At 40.1% G+C, this 12743-nt stretch overlaps 1 protein-coding gene across 4 annotated transcripts in view; it reads left to right on the forward strand.

The window, feature by feature from the left end:
• LIPM (lipase family member M) overlaps positions 1-11987 on the forward strand; it is a 29812-nt gene extending 17825 nt beyond the window's left edge. For all 4 annotated transcript variants that reach the window (XM_064488188.1, XM_064488189.1, XM_031461345.2 and 1 more), the window contains 7 exons: positions 2360-2558; positions 3412-3521; positions 4956-5092; positions 5705-5851; positions 7054-7125; positions 8404-8475; positions 11371-11987. In XM_064488188.1, coding sequence (XP_064344258.1) covers positions 2360-2558; positions 3412-3521; positions 4956-5092; positions 5705-5851; positions 7054-7125; positions 8404-8475; positions 11371-11640 — 1007 coding nt within the window. In that variant the 3' untranslated portion in view covers positions 11641-11987. The remainder of the gene's footprint in view (positions 1-2359; positions 2559-3411; positions 3522-4955; positions 5093-5704; positions 5852-7053; positions 7126-8403; positions 8476-11370) is intronic.
• The last annotated feature ends 756 nt before the right edge of the window (positions 11988-12743 follow it).

Raw genomic sequence — 12743 nt, forward strand, 5'->3', positions numbered from 1 at the left:
GATTTGATCTATGTATACATTGTGCAATGATTACCACAGTCAGGTTAATTAACACATTCATCACCTCAGATAGGTACCTTGTGTGTGTGAGTGTTTAACATTTACTCTTAGCAAATGGTATTGCCACCATACTGTACATTAGATCCCCAGAACTTACTTATCTTGTAGCTGAAGACTCGTACCCTTTGACCAGAATCTCCCCACTTCCCCCATCCACCAGCCCCTGGCACCACCATTCTACTCTGTTTCTATAAGTTCAACTTCTTTTTTTCCTTTTAGACTTTATGTAGACGTGGGATCAGACAGTATTTTTCTTTCTATGTCGGTTTGTTTCACTTAGCTTAATGTCCTCCAGTTTTATCCATGCTGCAAATAGCAAAATTTCCTTCTTTGGCGTGGCTGAATAATATTCCATTATATAAAAATACCACATCCTCTTTATCCACCCCTTCGTAATCTATTCATCACTCAACATTACTCAGATTTTTTCCATATCTTGGCTATTGTAAATAGTGCTGCAGCGAACATGACAGTGCAGATACCTCTTTGAGATAATGATTCTTTACCTCCGAAATATACCCAGAAGTGGGATCCTTGGGTCGTATGGTAGTTCTATTTTTAATTTTTTGAGGAGCTTCCATTTTGTTTTCCATAATGAATGTACCAGTGTACCACTCACAGTGTACAAAATTTTCCTTTTCTTCACATCCTCACCAACACTGGTTGTTTCTTCTTTTAGGTAAAAGCCATTCTAGCAAGTATGAGGTAATACATCATGTAGTTTTGATGTGCATTTCCCTGATGATTAGTGATGTCGAGCACCCTTCATGTATCTAATGGCCATTTGTATGTCTTCTTTGCAAAATGTGTATTCTGGTCCTTTGCCCCACTTTTTAATTGGATTAGTTGCTTTTTTGCTGTTGAGTAGTATAAGTTCTTTATATATTTTGGATATTAACCCCTTATCAGATACACAGTTTGCAAATGTTTTCTCTCAATCTGTAAGTTGTAATGTCAATATATTGATGGTTCCCTTTGTTGTACAGAAGCTTTTTAGTTAGTCCCATTTGTTTATTTTTGCTTTTATTACTCTGCTTTTAGTATCTTATTCAAAAAAATCATTGGTAAGTCTAATGCATTTTCTTCTAAGAGCTTTATGGTTTCAGGCCTTACACTGAAGTCTTTAATGTTAACTTTTGTGAGGGGTGTAAGTTAGGAGTCCAGTTCTATTTGGTAATATTAATTGATCATTTTGTTAAGGTGACGTATGGCAAGTTTTTTCTCCCATAAAGTTAATATTCTTCCCTTTGTAATTAATAAATAATTTGTGAGGAGTTGCTTTCAGGATATGTAAATATTCTGTATCTCTTCAAACTTTTACCCACTAATTTGAGTATCCATTGATGAGTTTATAACACTGTCAATCTTTCTATATCTATTAATTGGCGTTATACTGTAATTAAAAAGTTTTCCTTTTCCCCTAATTATTTGCTCATTTTTTATTGATATCAATGTTGGCTCATACATTCTTAATTTAGTCAATGAAATATAATTTATTACTATCATTGTTTATTTTGATGCTCAGACTTTCCATATTTGAATAGTGGGAGCCCTTTCAAGCTGGCTTGTGAGTCCTTTTGACATGAAGGGCCCATATTATTAAACCATTACATGTATGATATATATGTGAGAGTACATATTAATATCACAATGTTAGTAATGATATATAATCATATATAATATTATCAATAAATCAATAGGTAATATAGTAAGCATATTTGTGTACACGTCTATATGTGTGTATATTAATATGTCAATAATTATACAGACTATATAATACTGTATAATATCGTATATTAATTCTATATTAATATATAGTACACATTACTGATATAATATTAATATGCTCACTTATACACATATATAATGTATTATGTAAATAACATGTATTAGTATATAATAATATAATTATTTTCCCTTATTAACATATAATAGTTATGATTATTATATATATCTTAATCATTGTACTATTCTACCTCCCGGAACATTTCCAGTATCTTCCGAGGTGCCCAGACAAGTCAAGTCATAAAAATAACTACACAAAAGCAACAAGGAAAGCTCAGCTTTATTGATTCTTTCTCTGTGCCAGGCCTTGTGCCACCTGGTCCTTGTGGGCCATTTTATTTAACAAAAATCCCATTTTTCTCACAAGGAAATCAAGACACAGAAAGGCACAGGCTAGAAAGCAGCTGAATCAAGATTTGAACACTCAGTTGTCTCACTTGAAAGCCTTTGCACATTAGGGGATAATAAGAAAGGTGCAGGACATTTCACACCTTTGAAATTCACTGTTTCGTAGGTTCCAGGCCGGTGGTGTTACTGCAGCACGGCCTGCTTGGAGATGCTGGCAACTGGATTTTCAACCTGCCCAACAACAGCCTGGGCTTCATGCTGGCGGATGCTGGTTTTGATGTGTGGCTGGGGAACAGCAGGGGAAACACCTGGTCTCGGAAGCACAAGACCCTCTCCGTAGACCAGGATGAGTTCTGGGCTTTCAGGTACATGAACGTCTTGGGTGGAGGTGGACATGACGTCTCTGGGAGAATGGAGTAAAAAATATGGCTTCTGGTATGTAGATAACTTACTTTAGTTGGCTTCTCAGTAACCTAACATATTATCCCACAATTGTCTTCATTAGCTAGTGATTCTCTGGGGGAAGTAAACTGGGTTCCCCAAGTAGAAGGCTGGGTCTGGCAAATGGGGTGAGGATGGCGTTGGTGTCAGGTGATCGAGACTGGAACAGGAGAAGTGTAGGTCCACTTCCTTGTAGGTGGATCCTGGGATTAGCTCTTCCGTGAGTGATGACAAGGGCTTGTACCCCCAGGAAGAGGTAAGACCAGGCCATATTAACACTATCAGTGGAACTAATAAGCCTTAGGGACCATCCATTTGATTAATACATCTCTCGCACTCTTACAAAAGCTTTTAATGTTTTTATTTAAATTACCTATTGAATTCCACCTGCTCTTTATGAATTTCATCAGAGAAGGGCTCCTGCAGCATCTTTGACACTTTTTATATAAATGAATCTGCATGGCCCTGTGCCGTTCTGCTAATAGAGTTACAGGACATGTCCACCAGGAGGTGGAGCATGTGCTCAGTAAATGTTCACTGAAGATGGTTATTGCTTTATGGTAACATCCAGAGAAAACAGCAGTTTGCTAACAGCCTGGGACCCCAGAGGCATCCAGGCGTCACAGGTTTGAAACAAGTCCGTTCTGAGTGTTGTGAGGGCCACAGTCACCAGCTGTTGGGGCTGACAGCTTAAGGGCATGTTTGTAAACCCCGGGGGCTGCTTTTGCTTGTTTCTGATTATAATTTTTCATACAATCTTGCCTTTTCTTCTCCTAGTTATGATGAGATGGCGAGGTTTGATCTTCCTGCAGTCATAAACTTTATTTTGCGGAAAACAGGTCAAGAAAAGATCTATTATGTCGGCTATTCACAGGGCACCACCATGGGTAGGTTTAAAAAAGAAAAGCAGTTGGTATACTCAGAAGAAAGATTAGTATATGGCGCAGAGCTGTGCCTGGGAGCAGCCTTTGCACACTTCTCTCAGATCTGGCCTTATCCTCTTCAGGGCCACGAAATTCTAGTTTTTCTTTGCTTCCCTTTCTCCCTTACAACCTGCAAATATCAGCCTAGACAGAGAGTGTACAGGCTGTTTTGAAATAGTCATATAGTATTTTAAATACAATGACCATGCCCTGGTCATTGTATGATAGCTTTTTTCCCCCAAAATCTCCAAAGAGATCGTCCCTGTACAGTGGAAATTCAGGGAATTAGTCTCTATTTTATAGATATAGAAATGGAGGCACAGACTGACTTAACCAGGGTCCCAAAACTAGTCTATGGCAAAAATAAGAGTTGGATTCCAGTTCACTGGACAACTTGCCTACTAGATTACACTGCTGTTTGGGTTCCTGAAAAGGTAGAGATCAAGGAAAACCAGCAGAACCCTGCTATCTCAATACCCATTATGTTACAGAACATGCTTGTTGTCAATAAACAAGATAATTTCTCTAATTCTTGATTTCTTGCACTGTAGAATTTTATTAAAATTATCCCATAAGAGTCTCAGAATTAAATGAGGTAAGAACCACGAAAGTCTTTAGCGAAGTGTCTAACATATAGTTACCTCTCAATATGTATTTTCTTAAAGTCCATATTGTTGGACTGAATAATTAATTCAATAATTCTATCAGGAAATACTCATGCCAAGGCTCCACCCAAGACCTACTGAAGCAGAACATCCAGGAATGGATCTAAGTCACGTGCATTTGGAAAAGGACCCCGGGGTGATTCTGATGCTCTTGTGTAGCTAAGAACCACTGTCCTATGTGGGAGTGAGAATTGCTCAACCCACAGATCATGGCCCCCCATTCCTGATTTAGTCCTACTTCAATAAAATGTCATAGTGTCGACAGAACTGCTCCTGAAGTTCCTTCATCCATCAGAAAAATGAAACTTTTCACCTGACTAGGAAACCTTCAAGGTGGGCAATACATTGTTATGGGTTTTCCATTTCTCCACTGGGGCATGGAAAGAGGTCCTAGGAAGTGCCTCTGCTAAGTTCAGCTACGTTTTGTAAAATTTCAGTTTCTGACTCTCTTAAGTTTTTCAGTTTAACCAGGGTGAAAAGGGTGATACACACACACACACACACACACACACAAATTCAGTGAGAACCTAGTACTGGGCAGTAAATACACCAGATGTCAGAGGGAACGGAGAGGAGGTTTGCTGATACTTTTTTTCCCTGACAAGGAGCTAGTAATTTCACAGAAGAATTAAAACACAAGCACACATCATTACTGAACTATTTTGATAAAAGTAAGCATTGTATTAGTTCTAGGATATTCGATGTCCACACTGACATATTTCTTCTCTTGCAGGCTTTATTGCATTTTCCACCATGCCAGAGCTGGCTCAGAAAATAAAAATAAATTTTGCTTTAGCACCCATAGCTACTGTTAAACATGCAAAAAGTCCTGGGACCAAATTTTTGTTGCTGCCTGATATGATGATCAAGGTATGTGACTCCTCAGAAAATTCCTGTCTCTGCACAGAGTCTTCCAGCCCTATTTGCTAAGACATATACTTAAATTAGAGCCACTGCTTTTAAAAATTTTTTTTCTGTTTTTTTCTTTCTTTCTTTCTTTCTTTCTTTTTTTTTAAGTGAAACTAGTTTATTTAGAGAGATATACACTCCATAGAGAGTGTGGTCTGTCACACTTGGAAAGGAGAGCAGCTTAGGAGATACACACTCCATAGGCAAAATGCAGGCTGTCTCAAAAGTGTGAGAGGGAGAGAGACAGAGAGCTGTGGGGTGTTTAGTTTAAAGTAAAAGCAGATACACACTCCATAGACAGTGTGGGATGTCTCAGAAGTAAGAGAAAGAGAGCAAACCCCAATGCAGGCTTGTTAGTTTTTATGGGCTTGGTAATTTCATATGCTAATGAGTAGGAGGATTATTCCACCTACTACGCAGAAGGGGCAGGGATTTCCAGGAATTGGGCCCCGCCCACTTTTTGACCTTTTATTGTCAGCCTAGGAATTGTCATGGCGCCTGTGGGTGGACCATGCATAGAGCCACTTCTTTCTGACTATAATGTAATGATGCTTCCTTTTCACATTTTTACAGGGATTATTTGGCAAAAAAGAATTTCTGTACCAGACCAGATTTTTCAGACAGGTTTTTACTTACCTTTGTGGTCAGATGGTTATTGACCAGATTTGCAGCCGTGTCATGTTACTCCTGGGAGGATTTAACTTGAACAATATGAACATGGTAAGTGGGAGCTTCGTAAATCCTCAGGGTCCCAAAGCAAAGCTACCAGTTATTAGTCTCACTCCTTGAGGGCGAGCTAATGCCAGGGAAGACTTAGAGAAATGATGTACTCCAAGTAGTTCAGTTTTCTTCAAATCATAGTAATGTGTGGAAAATGCTTCAACGTGGGCTGAGTGAAGGTTACCATAAGGGCATTGCTCCATATTAACTTCATAGATTAGAGATGGAAGAGGTCTGAAAGCAGTTTTGCTACAGTGAGTTAACAGATGGAAAAACCTGAGTGGAACCCAGAAGTCAAAAGAGAAGAGCCATGCATCATCCATCTCTTGTTTCTACTTGGGTCCTCCTGGTTTGTAGTTCAAGTCCTTTGATGTGCTGTCTGGGAGTTTCAGTTTAGCTTAGACGTAGCTACCAGTTAGTGGGTATCCCAGTGGGTTCCACAGGAAGTAGACTCTGAGATGGAGATTCGCGTGCACTATGACTGGGAGTAATCCCCTTGGGATAACACCCAGAGAAGGGAAGGACACAGGATGGGGTAGATTAAAAATCCAGCTGTGCTGTAGTCTCAAAGGGAGCCTCCGATGATCCAGTAGGGGTCTGTGCAGATGGGATGACCCTTCGGAACTGTCCCACACTACAGCGGGAGGGCTGGGGCTTTACACCCTCATATCAGCCAGTCAGGTAATGCAGACAACACTAGTAATGGAGGTGGGGGGTGGACAGGGCAGCTCTCTGCACCTGAGACAGTTCCCCAGGGAGGCCAGACAGCAGAGGGCTATCTGCCAGCAGCTGGAGGGACACGTTTTTAACTCCTGGAGACTTTTTTTCCTTTTTTATTAATAATATGATTAATAGCTACATTTGATAAGCATTTTATTATATGCCAGGCTAAATTATTCCCTATAACAGCCCTATGAGACAAGTATTATCAATATTTCCACTTTACAGATTACCATTCTGAGACATAGTGGATAAAGTAATGCTCCCTATGTCACCTAAACATTAAATAGCAGGATACTCAGGGATACAGTCAGTGGCATGTTTTACTTCTGCCTGTGTATCTGTTACTGTTTCATGGACAACTGCTGATACTTTAATTATCTTCCTGTTTCTTCGTCTGACACCCTGGAGATGTGATCTTCACAAGGTGCACATCTTGTGAGTTTTCCCCTGTCCCACAAACTGCTCATGCTTTGTTACAGAGCCGGGCAAACGTGTATGTTGCTCACAGTCTTGCCGGAACATCTGTGCAGAACATCCTGCACTGGAGCCAGGTAAGCATGCTGAGCCCGTCGTCTTTGCTAAGGGTCTTGGTGCACCTTGTCTGGAATAGCCAAAGGATGCCCTTTTGACAGCCCAGTGTTACGTCACGCTTATTCCAAGGTGAAATGTGAGCCTGTCAATACGGTTTCATCTGTGCATTTGATTTAGAACATTGAAACCCTTCAGGAGACCCGAGCAAAGGACTGGCCCTAGAACCTCTTTAGTGGACCTTAAAAGTGTGAATTCAGAAGGTTCAGGTGAGACCTTTCTCAGTCTCTAGCCACCTCAAAGGTGAGGCTGGAGATCATGTTTCTGAATTTTCCTTTCGGCTCTTCCAGCAATACAGTGTGGTCAAGTAGTAATAAAAATGCAGAGATGGACCTAACTACCCAAAGTTTTCCCAGGAGTTCTCTGGGCTGCAGACTTCACCTGCAGTCACAGGAGAGAAGGTCCTGATTTCCTGTCACAGGAACTGTCTCTCGGTGCAGTGTGGTGGGTCTGAGGTAAAATATGCAGAGTTAGTTCAAGGACAACGTGAATGCTAATTATTCTCTCACATATGAAGAAGCACTGAACCTAATATTGCTCATTATAGATGATACTATACAGTGACCCCCAACTGGCTGTAGAGATAAGGATGAATATAAGAACAGAGAGCTGGAACATAACTAACCTCAGATTCTCACCTACTAAAAATACCACTTTGCTAAAAAAAAAAAAAGGGAAGGGGGTTCTTAAGCCAAGCAGAAAGTTTTAATAGTGATGATGACATCTGTAAATCATAAATATTGATCCTCTTTTTCTAACAATTTTGCGCCTAGTCAAATTGTTCTTTGAAGGTAATTTTTACATTTTAGTAAATGGGTATGTGTGTGTGTGAGTGAGAGAGAGATAGAGAGATTTTATGATCAAAAACAAACAAGAATTCTAAACTGAATTAAATGTTGCACTGGATTAAATTGCACTGGATTAAATAAGTGCACTGCACAACCCTAGGGGGCGCTCTCCCATCGTAGCCTATGGAGTTGTGCAGGATACCCATTTACATAGACTACAATGGGGATACACATTCTGGAGTTACATAACATGATGGGCCAGTGTTTCTGCAGTACGTTTTTCTCCCTGAAAGGACCTCATTCCTGTGTTTATACTTCCTGAAGATTATCCTAACACCGAATGGAGGAGCAGCCTCTGCCTTTGCTCTCTGCCTCTCTCACAATTTTCACTCCTGCCCCCACCTTTATCCAGTGATGCATTTGAACGCCATGTCAATTTCTGTTTCCTTGTAGGCAGTGAACTCTGGGGAACTCCGGGCATTTGACTGGGGCAGCGAGACCAAAAATCTGGAGAAAGGTAATCAGGTAAGAAAATCGAATACCATCTGCCGAAAATATATCCTGTCGAAATGCGTGAGAGGGAGGTTAAAAGTGGCGGTTTATTCTCAAAACGGGAATAAAATACAAGAATTCAAGTAGAAAGTAATTAGTTCTGGTTTGACTCCATTTGAAAATGGAAAAAGTTCAAAGCTTGGCCAAGAATGGGGAAAAAAAAGGCTTTTATAATGCAGTTGGAAAACCTTTTTTTTAATGAGACTGCCTCCATGAACAAGGCACTGGGCTTCTTAGGAACAAGATGGGGTAGATTTAGTGAAGGGAAGGGTTGTAGTCTGTGGTGAGTACTAGAAGGATCTTTTTAAGATCCAGAAAATAAAATCAGAAAACAAACCAAAAAAGAACACCCACGAATGAGGATGGCAAGGATGAGGTTGGATCATCGCACAGTAGAAAGAGCACTGAGTGACAAGTGACAATTACTGTGCTAGCCCTGGCTCTGCGCTGCTTGTGTGATCATGGCTCGGCTGCTTTGATCCTTCAGGCCTCTATTTCTTTCTCTTTAAAATAAAAATTATTGGACTAGATAACCCTTAAGTGTTCTCCCTGGTCACACTTTTAATGGATTTGTAACTTGCCAGTGAAAATATGAAAAAAAAAAAAGAATATTACCCAAGAAAATGTGTATGTGTAATCAATCCTTCAGAATAAAATTAAAAATAGAAGTTGTGGAGAATTAAAAGTGGATATTATGCCTTCCCGGGCATAAAACCTTCACTGAAGATGATCGGTTAGCTTGTGTGTGAATGTAAACAAATATTGACCACATAAAGCTGGAGGGAGCAGTGTACACACACAGACTGATCTCTGAGCATCTCATCTCATACTTAACCTCCACTTCTGTACATCAGTCCAGATATAAAAGGCTAGGAGATTGGACAGACGATGTAATGCCACTGAATAGCAAACTCTCCGTCATGGATATCAGCTAGTTTTTTGAGATCCTTTTTCATTGTCTCCTAAAATATGTCTTTAGAGAAAGTATTCCATTTCCAAGATTCATTTAATTTGTCAACATTTAACACCATGTGTTAAAGAGAAAGTGATGCATACACAGCAGGTGCCAGAAAATGGTCCTGGAAAGAAAGAGAAAACACATAGACAAAAAAGTGTCATTAGACTCACAGAGCCTTAGAGCTCTGTGACATTCAGTTCAATCCCTCCCCCCTTCTCCCCGTTAGATGAGAAAAGCGTGTGACTGGCTCCTTAGAATATTCCAACCTTTCATATCTAAATGACTCTACAAAAGATGGGTCTGATCACCAAATTCCAATTATGGATAGGGTGGTGAGGGGGGAGTTTCCCCACACCAACAAGCAATTCTCCAACACCAGCGGGGTGGCCTACAATTTAGCTCAGTTCTGACACTGTCTACCCAGAGCTGGCATCAGATCCCACAAGTTGAGGGCTCAATCCCACAAGACTGTCCTCCAATTCAGATGCCAATCACAAGCCGCGGTTGTCATCGATTGGCCATAAGTAAGAGGTTTCCATGCCACCCTCCTCAGATTTGATTAATTTGCTAGATCGGCTCATAGAACTCAGAAAAGTGCACTGGGTTATCAGTTTATTATATCAGGATATAACTCAGAAACTGCCAAGAAGAAAAGATACACATTCAAGGGAAAGGATGCTGAACCCCCATGCCCTCTCCATGTGTGCCATTCTCCCCACATTTTCACGTGTTCACTAACCTGGAAGCTCCAACTCCAGTCCTCTTGAGTTTTTATGGAGACTTAATTACACACGCCTGATTGATTAAATCATTGGCCATTAGTGATTGAACTCAATCTCTAGCCCATTTCCTCTCCCTGGAGGTCAGGGGTGGGACTGAAAGTGTCAACCCTCTAACCACTTGCTTGAATCCACTTCTGGAGCCAATGCCCCACATCTTGTTCCAAATGTTACCTCATTAATATAACAAAAGACACCTTTATGGCTCTGTTGCTTAGGAAATTCTGAGGGTTTTAGGAGCTCTGCACTAAAAACATGGATGAAGATCACACACATGTGTCTTATTATAGCTCATAATAAAACACATGGTAATTCCAAATTCTTAAAAGCTACAAAGAGAAATAAGGGCTGCTGGGATTGGAACCCCAGCTCCAGGGTGAGTGAGAAGTGGGCTTTGACATTTCTGCTGAAAGTTCTGGGTGCTGGTTAACGTCAAGGGCTCTCAGCCAGCCAGCTTGATCTAATAGTTCTGTTTGAATCAGGGAAGTTCTCAAGAACTAGGAATCCTAGAATCCTTCTTTGGGTGATGGCGGACTGGATCAGGGATCAAATCTCCCCTTGGTTCAAACTACCTGAGATCCAGTGCCACTGACTTCCCCATTTGGAGACAAAGTCAAGCTGGATGTGCCCCCAGGGCTTTCTTTAGGACAGAAAGTCCCTGTGAACACCCAAGTCTTTCTCAGTAGTTTCCATCCACTTGCCTTTCTCTGTAGAATATCTCCAACTCTGGCCTCATGAAGCTTTGTGAAATCATCTCTTAAAAGGACAGGAACATTATCTTTTAAAGACAATTTATGAGTTAAATATTTATTAATGGGAGGGAAAAGAATTGAACAAGTAATGCGTAAAGTGCTAGGCAATTGACATGTTTTCTCATTTAAACTAGTAAGTTCTTATAGATAGAATCCCCATTTCACAGATGAAGAAACTGAGGTTCAATGAGGTTAAGTAATTTTTCACCTTCAAGGAGAAGCTGGAGCAGAAACTCTTAATGGAGTTCTAGATGGCTCTAGTCTCCATGCACCTTTCATTCACAACACAGGACATATTTACCATGTTTATTTGAAAAGTAAACTATGAGTTTGGAAGTCCAAATGTTATCTGCAATTAAAAACTATTCCTTTTCTCTAGCCAACTCCCATAAGGTACAAAGTGAGAGACATGACGGTCCCCACAGCCATGTGGACTGGAGGTCAGGACTGGCTTTCAAATCCAGAAGATGTGAGAACACTCCTCTCCGAGGTGACCAACCTCATCTACCATAAGAACATTCCTGAATGGGCTCATGTGGATTTCATCCTGGGCTTGGATGCTCCTCACCGTATGTACAATGAAATCATACATCTGATGAAGCAGGAAGAGACCAGTCTTTCCCGGGGAACTTTTAGTGTCAGCTTGTGAAGCATCTGATACTGACCAGTCTTAGGAAAAAAATCTCATGGAAGATGGGGCTTGAGTCCATGAATGGAGGATTTTAAAGATTTCCGCCATTGGAAACCTATAGTATGAGTAGGAGGGAGGTGGAGGAGGGAGAGCAGAGATGCAATGTACATTCCTTCAGGTTTTCTGTATTTGGCACTAAAACTGACATTCAAATTTTTTTCAGTTAATTAAACTACTCATTGGGTGAACAGAGTTTTCATGTGTTATTATGTATTCTGCCATCTTGAAAGGTAGGTTTTACCTGACAACTAGAAAAATTATCTAGACATTCTTTATATTATTCAACTAAAGGTTCTTAAAACATTTATTTTTCTTCCATGAGCTTTATTTTTGGAGTGATCAAGTAAAATTCCACACTGGGACACAGTCAGGGGTCTTGAATCTCTGGACTGTTGTTGTTGAGTTTGACAAAATAAGCTAGCTGTTTCCACCTTATTGCCATGGAGACGTAACCCCACCTCAGGAAGCCAAGCTACTTTAACCAAAAAAGAAAAAGAAAAAGAAAAATCGATGTATAGTATAGATGAAAAGGCCAAGTTTCAGAGTTGAGTGTCAGACAAGATATTTTTGTAGGATATTAATGAGTTTTCTAATAAATGCACTATGCATTGCATAACGTGTGTATGTGTATTTCTGTACCTAGAGTCTAGGCCATGCCCGTCTGAGAGTTTACAGCTTGTTGCTAGGAGACCTAATGGCTGCTAATGTCTGCCTTCAAAAATTAAAAGCTGGGAAGAAAGTTTTATAATGTCATGAATATAATGAAATAAACTATGTATTTTATCCTAAGATCTTGACAAAGTTACTGTTAGACAATCACCCCAACTCATTCACAAATCTGGATTTAGTTCTTCAGAAAACTGTTCAATTTTCACACAATTTCAAAGACAACAGTTATAAATTACATGAGTTACTAGTATGTTAATTTTGCAAAACTCTGACACCAAATCGAAGGTATCCTGGCACCATGTTGAAGGTAAACTGATGTGTGAAGTTTCACTTGTTTTTTTTTTCCCAGTGTCCAGAGTCACTTGGTAACACAGTTCAATGTGAATGGATGT

Source organism: Camelus dromedarius, chromosome 8 (genome assembly GCF_036321535.1).
Source record: "Camelus dromedarius isolate mCamDro1 chromosome 8, mCamDro1.pat, whole genome shotgun sequence".
Classification (NCBI taxonomy): Eukaryota; Metazoa; Chordata; class Mammalia; order Artiodactyla; family Camelidae; genus Camelus; species Camelus dromedarius.